Genomic DNA, 21,424 nt, shown 5'->3' with positions numbered 1-21,424 from the left:
AACAAGGACATCACTCCTGCATGGAACACATCATTGTTGACAAAACGTTCCCCCCTGCATCTTCTGCAAACTTAAATAGTTTCTACCAGGAAAGATTTTGTCAGTGATGCTGCGGTTAAGGCAGAAATGACATCCTGGTTTCAATTACAGGCGACAGGATAGCATGACAGCAGCATACAAAACATAATGCTCTTCTGTAATGAATTCTTAAGAAAACAAAGTATAGGTCACACCTAGAACAATAATCTGCGCACCACTCTATCCACCAATATAAACATCTTTCTTGTCCATGCCTCATTTAAAGTAAATCGTAACTCACTTTGTGTGTGCCCCTTGTTAAGTATCGCCGTATGCTTGCAAGGCATCACGCAGAAATAATGGCCAGTTCTTCGGCATACCACCCATAAGTGAATTCCTTGCACATTCCATGTTATCGCAAATGAAAGATAAATCAGAATATATTGTCATTTTTTTACGCACACCGTATGCTGTTCATGCAGTGTAGTACATAAAGCATGATTGCAGGATAAAGTTCTGCAAGACATCTGCTTCACACCACGTAACAGTCGAACTTTATGGTGTAATAAATTAGAAATAATTCAGAGAGTGCAATTAAGAAATGCGACAAATAGCAACGAACCTGGTCATGATTGGTGCTGCAGCCCGAGCAGGCCAGCCTTCGTAGGAGAGCACTGGTTGCCCACAAAGGCTTGCTGCTGCAGGTCGCGTGTGAAGGTTCTTGTAGCCGCAGGGAAGGCAAAATCTGCACATAAGAGGGAAAAGAGCAAGAGCGGAAATAATAATGTGCAAATTGGAACTTTATTCAGCAATATGTGCCAAACAAAAAGTTTGGCTAACATTAAAAATCAATTTAACTACTCCTTTCTCTTAAACTACTGGGCTTTTAACGTATGTATGTGATGATGTTTAATATTACTAGTGTATTTCCTGGCGTACAGTTATTAAAATGCAGAGCAGAGTGAGACAAAGAAGTGCCTTCAGATTTTTATATGGTGTTTCGCCACTGAAAAGGCACTCGTCAAACAAGACTTTGAGAAGCTTGAGAAATATAAACAGTTTAAAACAGGTAACCTTTTTGCAGGTAAATAATGTGCTGTATTGGTTACAAAGTTAAATTGCGCTTGTATTGTTAAACCAAAAGCTAGTTCGACATTTTGCACTGTTTAGCTGTCGCCTTTTTTCATACTCACGCATGACATAGTATAGGCTAAGCAGGTAGCATACAAAGAGTTAGACGTGAATGCGTTTACCAAAATAGACTTTGGTGACACTTGTAGTGAGTTGTTACCGCAGATAGAATATATACTAGTATATTTGAGGCCCTTAGGATACGTTTAGGGGAAATTACATTTTCAATATCCTATACCAATACCCCCATGCCCTTTTGTAGCGATTTATGACGTTCTTAATGTTTCGTGGGTATAATTATTAAAATCTTCAACGTCTGCTTTCTTATGAATCATTATAATGTTAACATTCTTCAAGCTCTCTGGTGCACTGGTGAGGCATTGCGTATAAAGGGCCGCAAGGTTTTCAAGCTCCGTCTTTGATCAAATTGACTGTTATTTTGCCTTCTCTGGTGCGTTTCCTTGGGACATATGTCCTTGCAAAACTCTTGTAACCTGCTCACTAGTTGCTCATGGTACTTCTGTATGCTGTTTCTCACTGCTTCCAATCGTTGCGTGGCTGCTGTGGATACTGTATAGTTCAGTATTTAATTTCTATGCTATCTTTACTGTATCATCAAAATCACTGATAATATTACCCTGCTTTTCTTTCATTGAATACATCTTGCTCTTTCCTATGCCAAGTTTTCTTCTCACTGATTTCATGCTCCCCAACTTTTTACTCCTTGCTCACTATTACCGATTTTATCATTTTTGATATTATCAATATTTTGCAATAAAACAAATTGACAGTAACAAGGTTTCATAAACACCACCACATTGCCCACTGGCCTACTACCACTAATTAGTCACATCTCCCCCCTCTCTCCTTAAGAGAAAACCTGCATGCCAGGCCTTGTGGTGAAGCATAGGAAAGAGGGAACATCGACTGCAGAAACCAAAGGAGAAAAGTGATATACAGATTTGCAGAATAGGCACGTCTCCGTCGCTAGGCGACGCCTGGCTGGACGCAGTAAACGAAGACTGGGTTTTATTGGAATATTCTGTAAAGAACATTTCCCCACCATCCCCTTCCCGGTTGGATTACTCGCTGACTGCTAGTTCGATCTGTCTGGCTGACGTGCTCACGGTAAGATGCGGATGCCGATCCGACGCCAGTTTTGTTGAGCTTACAACCGCATCTAACCGACCTCTCACAAGTTTCGGCAGGATAAAGCGTCGGATTGGGCACCGGTCGAACAACCAATTAACGCAGATGGCGTGAGACGTTGCCTGCCACAGAGCCAATGCCACCGGTGGGCCGATTCCTCATCGATCCTGTCACTTCGACTGAGGCGTTCGCCTATGTCGCCATTGATGGTGGCATAAAAGTCGACTACAATTTATTTCTGGCACAAAGTTTAAACTCATGAAATAATGCTACATCGAAAGTGCGCCCGCTCCGTAAGGCAGCACCCACTGTCAAATCATTTGCCTGATCCGGAGCCAGTGGTTCTGACCCACGCATTCAAGTTTTCCACATGGATGTCACAACGGTTGCCAGAATAAAAGCACACCAAAAACTAAGACACCGCAAGCGCTTGCGGCTTTCTGTGTGCCTGTGTGCTCTTCAATATCGTGAATATATCAATTTATCACCCTCCTGCGGTTCCTGTGTGACTGCAAAGCTTCATTTTAATCAGAATTTAGCTTTTATATACTGCTAACGTTTTTATTTTACCGTAACATATGCGTCGTGCTCCAATTAGTATAGCTATTTTCGGGGACTGCCCCAATTCCGCGACATCTTTTTAACTTTCTCAGTGTGCTTTCCAAAGCGCTCAATATACACTCCTTCCTATCCGATTCTAAATTATCATTTACAGCAGTTTTTTACAGCAAATCCCAGTTGGCGTTATTTGAAGTTAGAGAGCCTTTGATGATTTCTTGAGACCCTCACAGTGACGCAGACTTTTTGTTGTCCATGCGCAAACGATATGGGATGTTTTCCTCTACTCCGGCAATGTTCAGTTTCGATCGTTGAGTTCTGCTGCGATCGGCGAGGATGTTTTTTGTTTTATTTTGCGCACGACCCTATGTACAGGCACAATTTCTTGCGCTCGCACAAGAACTTGTGAGCAAAGTGTAGTTCAAGCAACTTTATCGGCTTCGCTGTAACAGAAACGAAGCCGCATGTGATATGCACAATTAAGGCGAATTAGCCAGGGTGCCACTAACCAACAAAAACTGCTTTGTGAGGCAAGTTCACGCAGCAACGTATCCTACAGCTAAACTATGACACTCACGGTTGACTCACCAAGACGGCTCATAGTTCAACACCGTTGTACACTGTGCATGTTCAAATCAAAAACCAAGCAATGGGCTTTCCCTATATAGTTGACTGCTGAATAGGCCGTCGAAAAATGTGGCAGGCATGTTTTCTGCCAGCTTCACTGCACATCAGCGTCAGCTGACAGTAATGTGACGTTACAAACGTGAGCTATCTGTGATGTTACGCCAACAACGCCTGACTGTCTGATCTTAAGGAAAAGAAATTAATTCTTCAAGCCATCATTCGAAAGTAGCGTTAGCACCTATTTCATAAACGTTTCAGTGACAACGCTAACAAAACCCTGAGAAGATCAACAATACATTAGGCATGGTGACCGCACAGTAGCCAAGAGCCCGTAGCTACCTGTCTTAATATTGTAAGTCTCCATAGATGGACGAGCATTATCTAACTTATATCTAGAACTGTGGCGTGCCACTAGCGACGGGGGTCCACGTGTCAACGAAATGCAACCTTGTCGCAAAATATGCATTAGCCTGCGCCATGTCGACAGAGGTCCAAATCACGCACGAAGACATGCGCCATCAAGCGTGCCCCGCCTATTACCGACGTAAATGATCGCATAGCTTTAGTGTACCTGTAACGCTGCATGACTTAAGCCTAAACTTCCAACTCTATACCCCAGTGTGTGCTATGTGAATACATTATTACGCGCGAAAGCTACAGAAGTTGGCCGATGATCTTGCCTGTCTCGACATCCAACCGTTGTCAGAAGACGTTATACCGTGTCGTTGGCGTGACTGCACATTTGGTTTTCAGAACGTGCAGACCTTACTTGACATTTTAAAAAGTAGGCGTCTGGGCTTCATAGGGTATGAGTAGACTCGACTGTTATGTTTTGCGTCTTCTTTTTGTCCTCACCGGCACCCGTCCCGTTCCTCTTTCTTTTCCTCTTTCTCCTTCCCTAAGGCAGAGCAGCTGGCTCGAGAAATGCACCTCAGGCCGAAGTGTCTGCCGTTAATATCTAAACACCTTTCTCGCTCGCGCAGGGCGGATCCCCGACAGCGAACGGTGACGGTCCAGTGGGGGCCACCTCTATGACGAAGACGGGCTGGGTGCGGACCAGCGCCAGCATGAACCCAAACCTGTACGCCACCAAGAAGACCTTGGCGCAGGGCATGCTCGACGTGGCCCTGCTCTCGGTCAACGCCACCCAACTCAAGACCATCATACAGCGTGGGGACGAACACGACTTCTACACCGTGCTCGTGGTTCTCATCAGCCTGTCTATCGCCCTGCAGGTGAATCAATGTAGAGGACATCGTTTTGTTTTTTATTCGCTTGGCTTGCCATGCGGCATATTGTCAGATTGAGATTAAATATAAGCATATGGGCCCGTTTCATGCTGATGCTGCAGAAGTAACGTGCCCAATGCGTTGTCCGTGAGTCATAGCTCGTCGTCTTCGGGCAGGTGTCTTCTCAATTTCGCGCCTTTAAGTACACTTTCCCGGACTTGTCTTCGTCCCAGGGCACGTCCAAGGTGTACGTGGCGGGCATCCGCTGCAAGTGCTAGAGCGAATCAGTTATGACACTAGGCATTGCCTTCATATGGTTAACATGTTGGCACACGTTTAACCTTTTGTAGCATTGGGTTTGCAATTGCGTCCTCCGAAATAAGGTTTGATCGTATAAAAACAAAACGTCACAGGATGGTTACGTGTGTATAACGCGAATTTCTAAGCGTTCGCTTTTGTGTAGGCTAGGCGTTTTCGCTCCCAGTGTTGAGCTCACCGATTAGCTTGCGGTTCTGAAGGCTCTTCTTCTTCCATGACATTTCAGTGTAGAGGATGTTTTATGGCGCTCTCGTTCTATTCTGTATTCTCTAGCTCTATTCGCTTCTCACCGATGCTTGGGCGCTCATCGGCTTTCTGAGCATACACTGGCGCCGCCGCAAGCGTTATCACGATGACGGGATGATGACAATGTGATGACGATAGTATAACGACAACACCATGACGACGACGGCTTTAAGCAAATGGAATGACCATGAGTGATGAAGACGATGGCATGATGACAGCGGTATGACGAGGATTGGGTGACGAAGCTGGAATGATGGTGATCGAACTACCGCGACGGCATCGCAACGGTGGTATGACAACGATGGTAACAACGACATTATGATCACGGCTCTACAAGGGCCACTGTATGGCGACGATGGCATGACGAACACGACCGTGACAACAACTGTTTAAAGAAATTGGATGGCGACAAGCTATATCAACTGACATATCAACTATGTCAGCTGGAGTGGACAGCATGAATTCCAAGTTTCTCATTAATACCAAAGTATGCACCTCTATTATCCTTTCAAAAATATTCGAGGGATCGCTTGGAGCTGGCTGTATTCCTGATGATTGGAAAGTGAGGAAAGTTATTCCCCTTTTCAAGTCCAGAGGCAAGCACTGCTAATAATTACCGACCCGTATCAATAACCAGCATATCATGCAATATCATGGAACATAGAATTTCCTCTCATATTGGTAAGTTTCTAGAAGGCAATTCATAAAAAAAAATATTATGGGGTTTTACGTGCCAAAGCCACTCCGGAAATTTGGACCAGCTGGGGTTCCTTAACGTGCATCTAAATCTAAGTACACGGGTGTTTTCGCATTTTGCCCCCATCGAAATGCGGACGCCACGGCCGGGATTCGATCCGGTGACCTCGTGCTTAGCAACCCAAGACCATTGCCACTAAGGAACCAAGGCGGGTCTATTTTTTTTAGTAATGCTCAACACGGATTCGGCAAAACATTTTTTATCTGAAACAGAACTTTTGTGTTTCACTCATGACTTACATTTCATTCTTGACCAGGGTTCCCTTATAGTTGCTGAAGTGACTAGCACAAGAGTGGATACGGGACACTAAAAAGGCGACAAGGCCAAGCGCAATGGTTGAGCTTGTCCTTGTCGCCATTTTGTGTACCATGCCCACTCTTGCGCTAGTCACTTCAGCATGGAATACCGACTAGCCGGTCTCACACCCTGCTTCAGCTCCCTTATATACCGCATATTTTAGATTTCTTACAGGTGTTTGACAGTCACACATGAACAGCTTTTTCTTACATTACAGTCTTAATCTGGATAGTAAAGTTCTTGCATGGTTAACAGGTCTACTTACAGATCGTTCACAGTTCGTAACAGCCAATAACATGGACTCCTCTTATTCTCCAGTTACCTCAGGCGTACCGCAGGGCTCCGTAAAACGTTCTCTGCTCTTAATTTTCAATAATAACTTGGCCACAGCCATAACGTCTTCCATAAGACTTTTTGCCTATGACTACGCCATTTATAGATAGATTAACAGGGACTTGAATTCAGTCATCTTGCAGTTTGATATTAACCGAGTTCACGTGTGGTGCCAATTATAGAACATGGAATGAAACGTTAACAAATGCTGACAAAATGTTATTCGCCCGACATATCACATTAACCTCACCGATCTAGAATATGTGTAGTCATACAAGTACCTTGGCGTGCACATTTCGTATAACTTATCATGGAAAATAACATTGGTTATACAATCATCAATCGTACCAGTTGTATGTTAGGTTACCTGCGCAGAAATTTTGCTCGGACCCCTGTATCTCTCAAGTTGCAGCTTTATAGAACTTTGATCCGAGCTGAACTAGAGTATGTAGCTGTATGGGATCATGGACACGAAGCACTCGTAGCTGATTTAGAGGTTGCATAAAACCGCGCATGACGTTTCATCTTTTTCACGTATCATCGCACCGCTAGTTTTACACCTATGAAGGACACACTTTCCTTACCCAGCCTTTCTCATCGTTGAAAAGTTGGCCACCTTTGTTTATTTCCTAAGATTGAGAATAATTCATTCCTTAAGGACAGGCTACTAATACAACCCATAGTTGCACACGCATTGATCGCCATTATAAATTCGGTATTTCATTTTAAACGCTATCATGACTGATTTATTACCAGTACATGTCCGTGTTGGAGTCGCCTTCTAACATTGCTTTCGCCTTTATAGATATTAATGCTTTTAGAAATGCTGCTACGAGCTTGCTTTCTCAACAACTACCTAACTGCTGCATCATGCCTGTTATGGCTGCCAATTGTATTATATTGATTCTGTTGACGCTGCTGCTGCTGTATTAGATTTATTACCATTGTATCTACTCCAGCTATTGTGCCCTAGGGCCTTGAGGGTAAATACATAAATACATAAATAAATAAATAAATAAATAAATAAATAAATAAATAAATAAATAAATAAATATTGTGACGATGGTGTGAGCTGCCGTGACGACGACGTATAGCGACGATGGCGCGACGTTGACGGCGTGACGGCGACGACATTGTCACACTTGCACACACGCAGAGGCACGTACCCATAGGAACTGCCGACTTCACCATTTCAGGATCCGCACACCACTGCGGACAGTGCCAATGGTGCAAAACTGACCACCTAAGTAAGAAAAGCTTGCACTAAAGAAATCTAGCACAGAGAATGACGTTTAACTTTTTTTACAGTAATATCTGTTATGAGATCACTCTCCTTGCCATTTCAATGTTCGCACGTGTCGTCGGTGTGCGTCGCTGGAATCCCAAGCTTAAAAATTAAATTATGGGGTTTTACTTGCCAAAAGCACGATCTGATTATGAGGCACGCCGTAGTAGGAAATTCTGGAAATTTGGACCACCTGGGGTTCTTTAACGTGACCTAAATCTACGTACGCGGGCGTTTTTGCTTTTCGCCCCCATCGAAATGCTGCCGCCGTTGTCGGGATTCGATCCTGTGATCCCGCCACCATAGCCACTAAGCACCCACAGCGGGTCGGATCCTAAGGTGCTTTGCCAGAATTGCGTAAGGACGCTGAATGTGATTGTTTATTCATGCGCCCAAAATAGCATGCAATAAGCCATCTAGCTTGGTGCACAGTAAAGAAAGAAAGACAGGACAATTAACAGCTTGTGAACATAGTGCATAAAACTTGGAGGTCGAATTGAATAGTCCTTTTAAAAACAGAGGCATCATACAGGGTGTCCCCAACTATCATGCACCAAGATTTAAAAATTTGCAAATGCCACGTAGCTGGACTGAACCATAGTAACGTTGTTTACCGTCACTTGGAGATAATCAGATTGCTTTATGAATTCCGCCTAATTACATAATTAGTCTTAATTAATCAACCAACTTCTCAGATATAGTTAGATGAAAAGTGTCAGGGAGAAAATTGTAGAGCAACATGAACTCCCGATACAGCTTTATGTTGCTCAATAGGGGCTACATGAAAGTGTTGTTCTGTGCGTGAAAGCAGCCCGCGAATACACGCAAAGTGCCTCGAGCGGCCAGTTGCGCAGCAATTTTGCGCGTATTCGCGAGCTTCTTTCACGCTCTTAAAGACATGTTTATGTACCACGTATTGAGGAAGAGAAAGCTGTATCGGGACTTCTTCATTTTGCTCTATAATTTACTCATTGACACTTTCATCTGATTATAATATTTAAGAAGTTGAGTAAATTATCAATCCAAGCCTTCCCATGCATCAACAAGAAAAGCTTCGAAATTTTCTACACCGGTACGAAAACTACTTTTCGGCGTCATCAAAGATTCGACAAACGCCATCGCTAAATATCGCATAATAATCAAAGAGTGAGCTCGACCACTCCATCAGAGCCCTTACCGAGTTTGGCCACAAGAACGAGAACCTATAAAGTAACCTGTCAACCAAATTCCGCGCCACAAATTCATCGCACCGTCGAAAAGCCCGTGGGCGTCTCCTGTCGTCTTAGTGAAGAAGGATGGAACTCTGCGTTTTTGCGTCGATTATCGTCGCCTCGTGAAGGCCACGAGAAATGGCGTACACCCCCTTCCATGAATAGACGACGCACTGGACAGACTCTATAACAGAAAACATTTTTCATCGATGGGTGTTAAGACAGGATAATGGCAAATTGAAGTCGACGAGAGGGACCGAGACAAGACTGCACTTATTACGCCGGACGACATCATCAAATTCATGGTCATTCGTTGGGTCTTTTCTCGACACTTGCAACATTCCAGCACGTGATGAACACGGTCCTGGCAGACCTAAAGTAGCAGACGTGGCTCGTCCACTTGGATGTCGTCGCCTTTGTCGGAAAATTCGACGGTCATCTCGGGCAATTTGGAGTCACTTTCGAGGCAAATAGGTCATCCGGGTTTACCCTGAAGCCGGAAAATTACCACTTCTGGAAGATTACCGCAACACTACCGCGACGGGAGAAATGCGCCTGGAGTATCCATAGAATTGCTGTCGGAAATATATATCCTATGATTTCAAGCACATACTTACGGCGGGAGCGCGGTAAAGAGTGCTGGGACAACTCTGTTGTTGACATCGTTTAGGCATCGTTAAGAAGTGATCGCCATGATTGTACATGACCTCTCCTTGGCAAAGATCCTAGTGGTGGGCACCTAGATTTGCTTACACTGGATACGCAGTTACGCAAGCTGAGTAGTTTCTTCTGCCTATTCGTCGCAGGAGACCACATCCGAGAGAGCAGTTTTGCATGTGTCCGGCTATAGCTTTGCGTCCAACGTGGTGACAACATCGCGTCCATACTGCTAGCAAAGGCTGAATCCTGTGGTATCCTAAAGCGCAGCATTATAAGCGAATGTTATGCATGGAAGCACATCATCCCAGTTGTTCTGGTGATCGGCGCCGTACATGCACAGCATGTCTTCAATCGTCTTGTCTAAGAGCTCGGTTAAGCTGTTTGCTTGCGGATGGTACGCAGCAGCTTTTCGGTGAGCAGCGCTACTTAGTTGCATTATTTCATGCCCAAGCTGTGCTGTAAATGCTATGCCGCAATCCATGATGACTACGTGGCATGCCGCATGGCGGAGAACGATGCTATGGACGAAGAAGAGCGCAACAACGAAGGTAGTGGCAGGCTGAACTGTCTTGGTTTCCTATTACTGGGTACGATAGTCGGTGGCGACACAATCCATCAGTTCGCAGCAGAAGACGTCGGTAAAGGACTGAGCAAGTCCATACTGATCAGCTCAAAAGAAACATTTGGAGGCTTCACAGACTTGAGAAAAACCGGCTGGGTAAATAGCTGGAATCTTGCGTCGTTAACAGTCAGGAAACGTCTTTACATAGGGCTTCACAGTCTTCGGTGTTTAGTTCAGTACTACTTCTGGTGAATCCGGGCCAACGTGCGTGTAAAGCCCAAGGGACCAGAAAAAGGTTGGTAGTGACAGGCGCGTAGGATCCCTTCGCGAAACCCTGAGGTTACAACAGAGAGGTGACTGTTTTCATTTTGCAGGAAATTCTACTCGTAAATCGCAGAGTTGCGGAGGCAGAACGATCGCACGTGATATGCGAATTCTTGAGAGAGCTGCGAGGTGTGTCCCTCAAGGTGGTCGGTGAGTGGTGGCAGCTTTATGTCTTTTCGCTGCTGTTGGGCTAGATCAGACCTTGTCAGAGCGGCAAGAAAATCGCAGTCCTCTTCGAGATCGGTGCTGTCAATGCCGACGGGTGCGCAATGCAGATAATCCGCGTGGCTGTTTCTGCCCCGATTGGCGCACAATTGTTACTTCCAAATCTTGCAATCGAAGAGTCCATCGAACAAGACGTCCACAGGGATCATTTATATTTGCCGGCGAGCACAAAGAATGGTGGTCACTGTTACATGGAAAGGCTGGCTGTACAGGTAAGGTCGAAACTCCGTGATGGCCCACATGGCGACCGAACACTCCTTTTTGGTCGTAAAGCGATTTCCCCTAGCAAATGATAAATTGAGACTGCAATACGCAATATACAATTGGACACCTTGTTATAGCTGCACAAGAACAGCACCAGTGGAACGTTGCTCGTAAACGTGTATAGCTTTGTATCGGCATCCCCGTCAAAGGGGCACAGAAATAGAGTAGACTGGAGGCGGGTCTGGAGCACGCGAAAGGCGTCTGGCTGTTCTTTCCCCCAAAGAAGGCTGCCGTCGTTCTTCGTGAGCCGAGTTAGTGGTTCAGCGACGTGTGAAAAAAAAGACAATCCAGAAACTCCTCTGGGAGGTGTCTTAAGTATGCGTAAGCATTGTGCCACTTGCTCATCTCCACGCAGCCAGATGTCATTATCAATGGTATGAAAGTTGATCTGACCAGTATAAACCCTTTTCAACCCTTAGCGGTTGTTATCAACCTTATTGGACTCTATGCAAGTCTTATCGACCCTCCCCGCGGGGTATCAACCTTATCACAATCGATCCAGTTCTTATCTGTCATTACCAATCTTATCGTACATGGTCCGACTTTATCAAACCTTATCGGTGCTTTTTGACCTTATCACAATTGGTCCGTCATTATAAGCCCTTATCGCTCTTTAGCACCTTATCCATCCGCGTGGAACCATTATCAACCTTCATTATATCCGCATAACATCTCATCACTCCTTATAAATTCACTGACTGCTTATCAGTGTGTATTGCGTGACGTGAAGCGCATGAGCCTTTAGAGATCGGTGGCATTTCGGTCGGTGAAGGAACGCCCCAACGCAAGGCGCATTCCGCGACCACTGAAACTCGTCGGCGATGTGGCGCGTGGGACATTAAAGTTTCTGAATTCGAAATGCGGAATTTTCCTTGCCTATAATGCTCCAAGTTGGCTCTACATGTAGTCCGAGAGATGGCTTTTATTCCACTATCACGAAATCTTTCAACGAAGCCTTCATAGAAACTGCTCTCCTTTGACATTTGTTTTGTACCACCGGTACAACACATTCATATGGTTCAGATATATTCATCTTCTGCAAGTGTGGGTGTTTAGCCCAGTGGGTAAGACACTGGGCCTCTGAGCGTGGGCTCGTAGGTTTGAAACTCACTAGTGCCAACGCCTTCCCTTTGGAAACTGTTTTGTGTTTCTATCAGTCTCTCTGTGGATGTGCGCATGGGCAGTCCCAGCGCTCGTTTTACGCATTTTCATTAGAGAATCAATATTTTCTCTTTCCATCGCTGTCAAATCGAGATATGGCGTTGCGTAGCTCACTGGGCTGTAGATATACGCCTGCATTAGTTTAGTCAAATTTTTCTTCTTTAACCCTCGGCCTTTGCTGGCCACCGGCCTATTAGGCTGAAGGTGTGCATCGCGTGATTCTGCCGCCTCTTTACGGTCTCGCCATTATGGCCGTGTCACTGGAGAATCAAGCCCAAGATTCTGATTTCCTCAACTATTGGTACCTCCTTACACGCCACATTAATTTTGATCTCCGACGCTGCCTTGCACATTAAGAGCTTCGGATTGTATATAAACAATTATGATTTCTGCGCCGAGCACATTAGGCCTCTCTCGGCCGCATAACAGACTATGATGTCCGTGGTGGCCCGGAATAGGCTTTCGACCGCCATATCACTTCCGCGGTTGACCCAGAAGGTGATATCGTCCGCACATATACTAAATTTTAATCCTCGAGCTTTGCCAATTGATCGGGGAGTTCTCAATTGTGGGGGATTCCAGAGTTTGGAACTTCATGCACGCAATTCTGCCCGTCAAGAAGTCCCTGATGTAGCGGTATGCACTGGTACGTATAATAATTTTTTTCAGCCCTTCCAGGACCGCCTCGTGCTTTACGTTGTCGAAAGCATTCGTGAGGTCCAGCCCCAGAATTGCTTTTGCATCTTTACACCTTGAGTCTATTATATCATGTTTGATTTGGAGCATGACGTCCTGCGTACACATGTGAGGTCAGAAGTCGACCATCTCATGTGGCCACAGATCGCCCTGCTCCATGAAGCCCATTAGCCTGGTCTGGACGACGTTTTCCACCAATTTCCCCACGCATGAAGTTACGGAAATTGGCCGTAAGTTTGCCAATAGCGGAAGCTTCCCGGGTTTTGGTACTAAAATAATGCTTGCCCTCTTCCACTCTTGTGGGAGCTCGCCTTTATCCCAACTGTTAGGCCGCTCATCTCTCGAGCATGCAGAATGGACGGTGTAGGGCTGCATGATTGTTTTGTACATACTTTTGCAGTGCCGCGAGTTGCCCATGTGTTTTGTGAATGGGGAGGCGTCCACCCCCCAGCGCGTCGGGCAGCAACCGTTTCTGTTTTTGAGGGGTCGGACAGCCCGCGTGGTGTCGGGTGACGAGCCGAGGCGCGCGCCGGGGGGGCGCGGTGCGAAGGCGGAAAACGGATTTCGGAGAACATGCTCTTACGCGCGCTGTGTTGACATTCCGCCGATGGTCATAATAGGGCCACGCAGAAAAACCTCGAGTGGGACGGTGGTATACGCGACATTGTGGCGCCGGCTCCCGAGTCCCCTGGTTAGAGACGCAGCTGCTAGCAATGTTGACCACGCGCTGCGCGTACGGAGCGGGGGGGTTCACGCCCCGACGCATTCGGGCGGCAGCCACGTGCATCTTGTTTTGAGCGCTGTGGAGAGCCCGCTTGGTGTCGTGTTACAACTTGCAGTGCGCGCCGTAGAGAGGGGCGCGGGACGCATGCGGAGGCCGCGTTCGGAGAACTTCGTTTAAGAACACCGAGTCCGGATGCCGCCAGCGGTCATTATTTTTCTACAAGGAAAGACCTTGAGGGGGACTGCGGTACGCGGTGTTGGGACACCAGCGCCCGACCCCCCTGCTGGCTAGAAACGCCGCTGAGGTGCGAGATGGCCGCAATAAATCGTGCGTGCCTGGCGTGTTTGCCGAGGCCGTCACTGGCCACGTGTAAATAGGAGAGGGAAACGAAGCTGTGGGAAGAGGGAAAACAGGGTTGTTTTCCAATACATTTACTTTTGAGAGTTAGCCCATCCCTTTGGGTTGTGGCTTAAGAAACTGTCAACTCTCATTGGCAACTGCTTCCGTGGGATGGGCTGACGACCCTACCGCCCCTTTTCTTTGTCTCTTCCGACTATAACAATCGAGACGAGGTGCTTGGTCCTCAGTCTAGGCTGTAATCACTAAACCTGATAGAACAGTAAGACTCCGTACGATGCAACGCTAGTCTGGGCCGTAACCACTTAGTGGTGCAACAGTGAGACTCGGTTGGTCGTATGTAGTGGCAGTGGTCCTAGGCTCTAACTTAAGAAAAAGTAGAAGAGTAAGGCGCTGTTTACTTGTGTGTTTTGTATCAGTGTTCTTTTGCTAACCCTGTATTTGACTGTGTAAATATTTCCGTTGCAATATATCTTCAAGTTTTGTTACCTCCAACCTGCCTCCTGCTTCATCAACGCCGATAATCACCTTGAAGAGACTTTGGTCGACTTCAAGGAGAAAAGAACATCAAAACTTAACTCCAACATTCCTCCATATGTACTCCGTTAGATACCTAATGGAGTCATCGTCCAAGTTCATGAGCATTTTGTACGTTACCCCGTCAGGGCCCTGAGCCGACTTCGCTTTAAGTTTTACAATCTCTGCCCTCACTTCCGCTTGTGTGATGGGGGCGTCCAACGACTCGTTAGGTGCTCCACCATAGTCGGAAAGTGGAGTTCGCGATGTTTGCCCCACGTACATCTCAGTTAATTTGCTCATAAAATAATCAACATTCCCTTCGAACGCGTGCCTCGCTTTTACCAATCTTATACCGGATTGAGTATTCGAGCTTTCGGGGTCCAACAAGTGCCGGAGGATGCTCCACGTCCCGGACCAGGGCGAATTTTTCTTCAACTGCGAGGCTTTTCTTTCGAGGAGCCCGTACGGGTTTCCTTTGTAGCAATTTACTACCTTTGGGTGGATATCTCATTTTCCCATTATTAATTACTTCTCTCCACCTTGCGGGTTTCCGCAGGACTATTACGTCAAACATCTTGGAGAGGTTCATGCTGCCCTCAATTTCGTCACACTTGTTGCCCCAGTTTTGTTCGCATAACTTGAAAGTATAATCTTATATTTCCTTATTATGCCTCGCAATTCTCCTTCTGAGGTTGCGGTTCCATTTCTCTTTTTTTGAGACGACGCTCCGTGCCTTAGCTTCCAACATATGCGGAAGACGGCTGTCCGCAATCTCCAGGGCGTTATCCCCTTCGATCGTTTTTGTCGCCTCTCTAACGTCCGACTTGAGCGCCGTCGCCCATTCCTGGATGTTTCTGATGGGCCCTGGTTCCTACGCCCTCCTGATATCTCTAAACTCAACCCACTCAACGACGGCCGGCGCGCGAACCCTGCGCGTTTTAATGCCGTCTTTCAGTATGGAAATGGTTATGTAGTGGTCGCTGCCAAAATATTGATCCGAATTGTGCCATTCTAGACCTTTTACGTTTTACGAGAATGTTAGATCTGGAGATGTATCCTTACTAACGCTATTGCCAACCCTGGTTGAACTCTCGGGGTCCGTGTGCAAAGTGACCCCGAGGTCATGCGTATCTTCCCACAGCTGTCTGCCTTTCAGGCTTTGGTGTGGGTACCCCCCCCCCTTCCCCCCATTCCTGGTGATGTGCATTAAAGTCCCCCACTATCAAGAGTGGCTGGTTGCTTCAAATATTGAGGGCTTTGCGAAGCAGAGCCCTGAACCTCACCTTCCTTCGCCTGGGTGAGCTGTATGAATTTAGAAGGAATAGACTAGGGTCCTTTTGTTTTCCGGTTAGAATTTCGACAAATGCGTTCTCGATCTCTCTCGGCTCTAGGTCGTGTTCAGTGGCCGAGATATTTCTTTTCACGAGTGTTGTGAAAGAAGAGGCGGACTGCGCAGCTCGAGGTCTCACTAGCCTAGCGGCAGACCACACCGTTCTTCAGCCCCCGACAGACCGATGAGCGACCGACGGGTTACTAACGACATGTCAACAAATACTACAGGACCAACGTCTCGGAAGAACGCAATACGCTCCCCCACACAAAGCTCCCAATAAACTCGAGGCGAGGGACTGGCGCCGCCTGCAAACTAACACATACCCACACTTTTCTCGCCTACACGCAATCTCCCCAGACAGTTATACGTCCCGGGCATGTCCCTGGTGTAGCAACCACACAGCGACACTCGCGCACATAACACACGAATGTTTGACGTAGTAGTTCTGCGGAAACCCGCAAGGTGGAGAGAAGTAATTAATAAAGGGAAAATCAGACATCCACCCGTTCGTAGCAATTGCTACAAAGGAAACCCATATGGGTTCCTCGAAAGAAAGGCCTCATAGTTGAAGAAAAAGAAAATTCATCCCGGATCAGTACGAATTTTTCTTCAACTCTGAGGCCTTTCTTTCGAGGAACCCGCATGGATTTCCTTTGTAGCAATTGCTACGAATGGGTGGATGTCTGATTTTCTCTTTATTAATAACACACGAATGTACCGACCGTCCGGGCGACGCGATTTCGCCACGAGTCACAACACACACTCTCACTACGTGGTCTTGGGAGGCGAGACTCTCTGAACTGGACCTGGGAAGCCAACTGGCGACCCTCGACCAGGCCTGGCGAGCCACGATCGCCAGTGGAGCCCTGTCAGAGGGAACCACCCAGGAATAAACCACGCAACGGTTTCTGCAATAATAAAGTTCCTCCTCCTCCTCCCCCCTGCCTACCAAATAACATTAAGAGACCATTGCAGACGCCATTCTTCTATCATAATACTGGATAAGGAATCTGATGACCTAGCTGCAGAGAATGATCAGCTTTTTTTATGCGAATGTGCCGCGACCATTTGACCGATATGTGTATGTATATACGTTCTCCCGTTTTCTTTTTCAAGTAAGCTGAGTATTATTGGTATCCTTTCCGTGATTGTACCCATGAACTGCTTTTGAGTTCTTCCGCGGTTTTATCTCCCGCGCAGATTCTGGTGGGCATGGTCTTCCTGGTGCTGGGCTTCGTCAACCTCAACAAGGACAAGAACCACCGGATGGCCGAGATCCTCAACAACGTGGCCACCGCGGCCGTCTTCGCCGTCACGGTGCTTAACATCCTGACGGCCTCCTTCGACAGCCGCAGCAACGACGGCACCACCTTCCAGCGACGGCCAAGCCAGGCCCAGCCTTTGGTTCCGCGATGAACTTGTCGCTTTCTTTTTTTCTTTGTGCGCGCTGGAAGGAGACGTGTTTTATGCTGGCGACGTTGCTGATTTCCCGACATGTTAAAGGCGCGCTGACGTGATATTTTCGCTTGTTAATCGGTTGCATTAAATGAAGGTCTGAAACGTCTAAACCTAGCGAAAATGCTCGCAAGCCTCACGGGGCCCTAAATGATTTGATGGAATAGCTTTTCTACTGCCAATTTCGGTATGGTTTTGTACTTTATGGTGATTTCGTGACGCAGGAGGAGGTCGCGTGGGAGCAAGGCATTGTAACGTTTTGACACTTGCTGCAGCTCGCTCGGTCGTCTGATATGGCACAACATGGCCTACAGAACTGCAGGTGGCTGAGAAAGCTGCAGCGAATGTCAAAACCTCACAATGTCCTGCTCCTACGTGGCCACGCTGTGTCATGACGTCACGACACAGTAACTTCCTGGAAAACGGAACCGAAACTGGCTGTAGAAAAATCAATAAAATAAAATATCTGGGCCGCGCTATGTGATGCTAGTATTTTTCTCATGGCGTTTGCAGGTGTAGGAACTTCATTTAACGCAATAAATTAACAACATGTCATGTCAGTACACCTTAAGAACACTCCATGAGTACCGCGTGGCCTGCAACAATATCGCTCCCACGTATTTTATCGCTGATAAGAAACAATTCGGCTTACAAAGGCATCGTCAGCCTTTTCCCAATGGCTTTTACCGCCTTTTCCGAATATTTAGACCAAAAGTTGCACTTTACCGTTCAGGGGAGATGTGAAAAGGAGACGAGTTAAACTCTGGGTTCTTCTTAGGTGAACGACGTCAGGACTGCCGTGGTGGCTCATCAGTGTCTTCGGCGCTTTTCTGTTGAACACGACTTCGAGGGTTCAACTTCCAGCCGCGGCGAATGCATTTCGATGGCAGCGAAATGCAAAATGTTCGTGTACCTAGATTCAGGTGCATGTTTATAAGAAACACATTGGTCGAAATTTATCCGACGCTGCAGTTGCAGTTTCGGGACTTCCAGCCCCACAATTAGATTTTTCATTTAAGCAATGTCTCCCGGTTGTGTGCTACACAATATGCAAAAACCCGATACTTGTTGGAATTAGCGCTAACTTAGTGGACCAGATCGTCACTGGTGAGTGTGCTGCATTTTGCATAGAAACATACTAAACACCACATGTGCAATCTTGAAAACTGTGAACCGCCAAATGACACAGTTTTACTTCAGCAAAACCTACTTGTGTGAACACCTATCGGGTGCCAAAAGAATGACAGCTCCCTCGAAGGCGGCAGAGGATAAGATGACGTGATTATATATGGAAATTTAAATGCACAGGCTGGGCTCGATTGACGCAGAGTGAAGCTATGTGGAAGTTGCTAGAAAAAGCCTTTGCTTTGCAGTGGGCTGAAAGGATGACAATGGGGGCAAGGATGATGATGAACTCTGTAATATCATACTTGGAATAAATTTCAGTTTTAATTCGTGTCTCTAGAATTTATTGAAAGGCCCACCGAGAAGCCTATTTTATAGCCATTCAATTTGCATTCCATTCGCCTTTCGTCATGGGTTTGGATGCCATCATTATCGCCGGTTTCGGCCACTGGACGTGATGAATGGTAAGAAATGAAAAATGGAACTTATAGAATGGATAATTTTACAATATGGCTCCAGAGGCAGACTGGAGAGTACTATCGTAACGTACTATTGACTGCCACCGAATTAAAAGTTGGAACCATTAAACAGATGCCGAGGCTAAGTCGTATTATTAACCACGGTGCAGGTAAGAATATAGTATGCTTGTGGCACATAGTGCAATGCTGCAAGGCGGGCGTACCACAGATTCAAAGTAGATAGAAAGAGAAGTCCTGAGGGAAAGACAGGGAGGTTAACCATGCTGAACTCGTTAGGCTACCCTATAAATGGGAGAAGGAGAAATGTATTGAAAAATGAGAAGGAAGAAAGAAGTTCATACTTTGCACTGGTGCACGCACAATCAAGCACTGATCGCTGAGTCAATCACAAGGTGGGGCACTTCGGAGTTAGAAGCATAGCGTTGCCCTACTACGGTGCACCTGATGCACTTTCACTACGGCCAACGGAGACTGCGTCGATAGGCATGTTGGGGGGTAAGCGTCAATATTTCCGTGCTGAGAAGAAAATCCTAAAAAGACTTCGACCAAGGACGTGCTTTCTGCAGAAATAGTGAAGGATACGCTACGCCAAAAATAATGGATTTCCTATTTTCGAACAGAATCTGTTTTAAGCTGTTATTAACTGATCACCTATCTAAAAAGCTCCGCGGTTCATGTCCTTTTTCCGTGTTAAGAAGCTAATGTGGCTGCTTTGGTTCTAAAGTTTCGTGCTGCCCTTGACAACACCCGATTAATTTGTCTGTGACACGTTATTTAATTCATTTACTCAAAAAATTATATAGATAGATAGGCCATTCGTATTTTAAAGACTCCTTGCGACAGACCGACTGCGCGCCTCGAAATGTCTGCGCAAAACAGCAACTGAAGCTCACAATAGAGGGACGCTAGGAATAACCTGCAGAGTGTAAACAAACGCAATGTTATCATTTCAAAGACAGTCAATACTTTCGAGAGAAAACTAAGCTGTTGACATAGCGTCTATAAGGTTTGCCATATAATTATCTTGAACAACAAGGTCGGCAGCTGCCTGACGTGGATGCTTGGCGACGCACAATTAATTTCTTCCACCTAGGGGATCCTACTTTTTTCCCGTGACTTTGTGCATGTTATTCGGAAAACGCCTTGTGTGAATCGAGGTGCACAGTAGCTGACAGGAAACGCTTACTGCTGTGCCGAACGGCCAGCTTTGGTCTCGCCATCGAGGACAAGGAGCAACAGGCGTGACACCCGACAACCGAACTCCACAGAAAATGTTTACTCAGAAGTAGGCGCAAGTGTAGCGACTTGGAATCGTAAACAGACACTATCAAAGCAGGAAAAAAAAAGAGAAACGTGCACGAATGCTGTGCACAGTGCTTCTGTTGGAACTTTCCCATCACTTGCGCTTTATTCAGTGGCGCGAAAGAGACAACCACACACACAGGTTACAATTGACGGCGTATGCAAAGACCGCGTACGTAGCAGGCACCTTGAAAGCTGACTTCTCTGTCACAACTTACTCGTAAGAAATAGCCCGCGTCTGTAATTTTTAGCGTTTTGCAGATTATCCTTGCATTGGAATTACTCACAGGTGTTCGTGAAACGAGAGTATCGCTAAGGCAACGGCGGGGTTTCATTATGAATTAACTCACAATGAACGCGTGTTGGATGTGACCGAACTTTGTCCTCATAATTAAGAGGCTGGTGCTCAGCCAATAGCGCCGCTCGTAGGCGTTTCACCGTAGTGCGTGCGTCGCAAAAGAAAAAAGAAGAAAAGAAAGAAGAAACACGCCATCCACGTGAAGCGGTCTCATTTCGTACGCACTATTGATTGATTGATTGAGTAACTTTTATTTTACAGTCCTGCAGAACGCGTATTAGCACGTCGCGGGCCGCTCCCACGTCGGGACCGACAGGCCTAGCCTGCCAGCCGCATCGTGGGCCTGCTGGACAGCCCAACGTTGCTCAGCCAGGAGTGGGTTGCGGAGGGCCGCCTCCCACCTAGCTGAGCTGAGGTCGGGGCTTGCTATAGAGATACATCCCCAGAGCATGTGCGAAAGTGTTGATCTATCCCCGCAAGCAGGGCACGCGTCATCAGTGTAAATCTCCGGATATATCGCATGTAACGTGAACAGGTTGGGATAGGTTTCTGTCTGCAACAGTCTGAATGTCAGTGCCTGAGGCCTAGTGAGCTTGGGGTGAGGAGGATGGTATTGTCGCCGCGACAGATAGAAGTGTTTAAGAAGTTCATTATAAGTGGCCGGCGCGTCCCTACCATGCATAACTCTCTCTTCGGCCGTTACAGCGCCAGCGAGGTCAGTCAGTGCGCGCGCGGCAGCGTGGGCCGTCTCATTGAGGTTCGTGGGGACACCCGCCATGTG

General features: G+C 46.6%; 1 protein-coding gene across 2 annotated transcripts in view; it reads left to right on the top strand.

Moving 5' to 3' along the window:
* The window catches only part of LOC126529638 (ninjurin-1-like), a 36,249-nt gene extending 17,352 nt beyond the window's left edge, over positions 1–18,897 (top strand). For both annotated transcript variants that reach the window (XM_050177153.3, XM_050177152.2), the window contains exons 2-3: positions 4,467–4,718; positions 17,185–18,897. In XM_050177153.3, the coding sequence (XP_050033110.1) occupies positions 4,467–4,718; positions 17,185–17,400 (468 nt within the window). In that variant the 3' untranslated portion in view covers positions 17,401–18,897. The remainder of the gene's footprint in view (positions 1–4,466; positions 4,719–17,184) is intronic.
* The last annotated feature ends 2,527 nt before the right edge of the window (positions 18,898–21,424 follow it).

The sequence above is a fragment of the Dermacentor andersoni genome, chromosome 9, assembly GCF_023375885.2.
Source record: "Dermacentor andersoni chromosome 9, qqDerAnde1_hic_scaffold, whole genome shotgun sequence".
NCBI lineage: Eukaryota > Metazoa > Arthropoda > Arachnida > Ixodida > Ixodidae > Dermacentor > Dermacentor andersoni.
The sequence above is the reverse complement of the archived record's forward strand: the minus strand, read 5'-3'. Positions and strand labels throughout refer to the sequence as shown.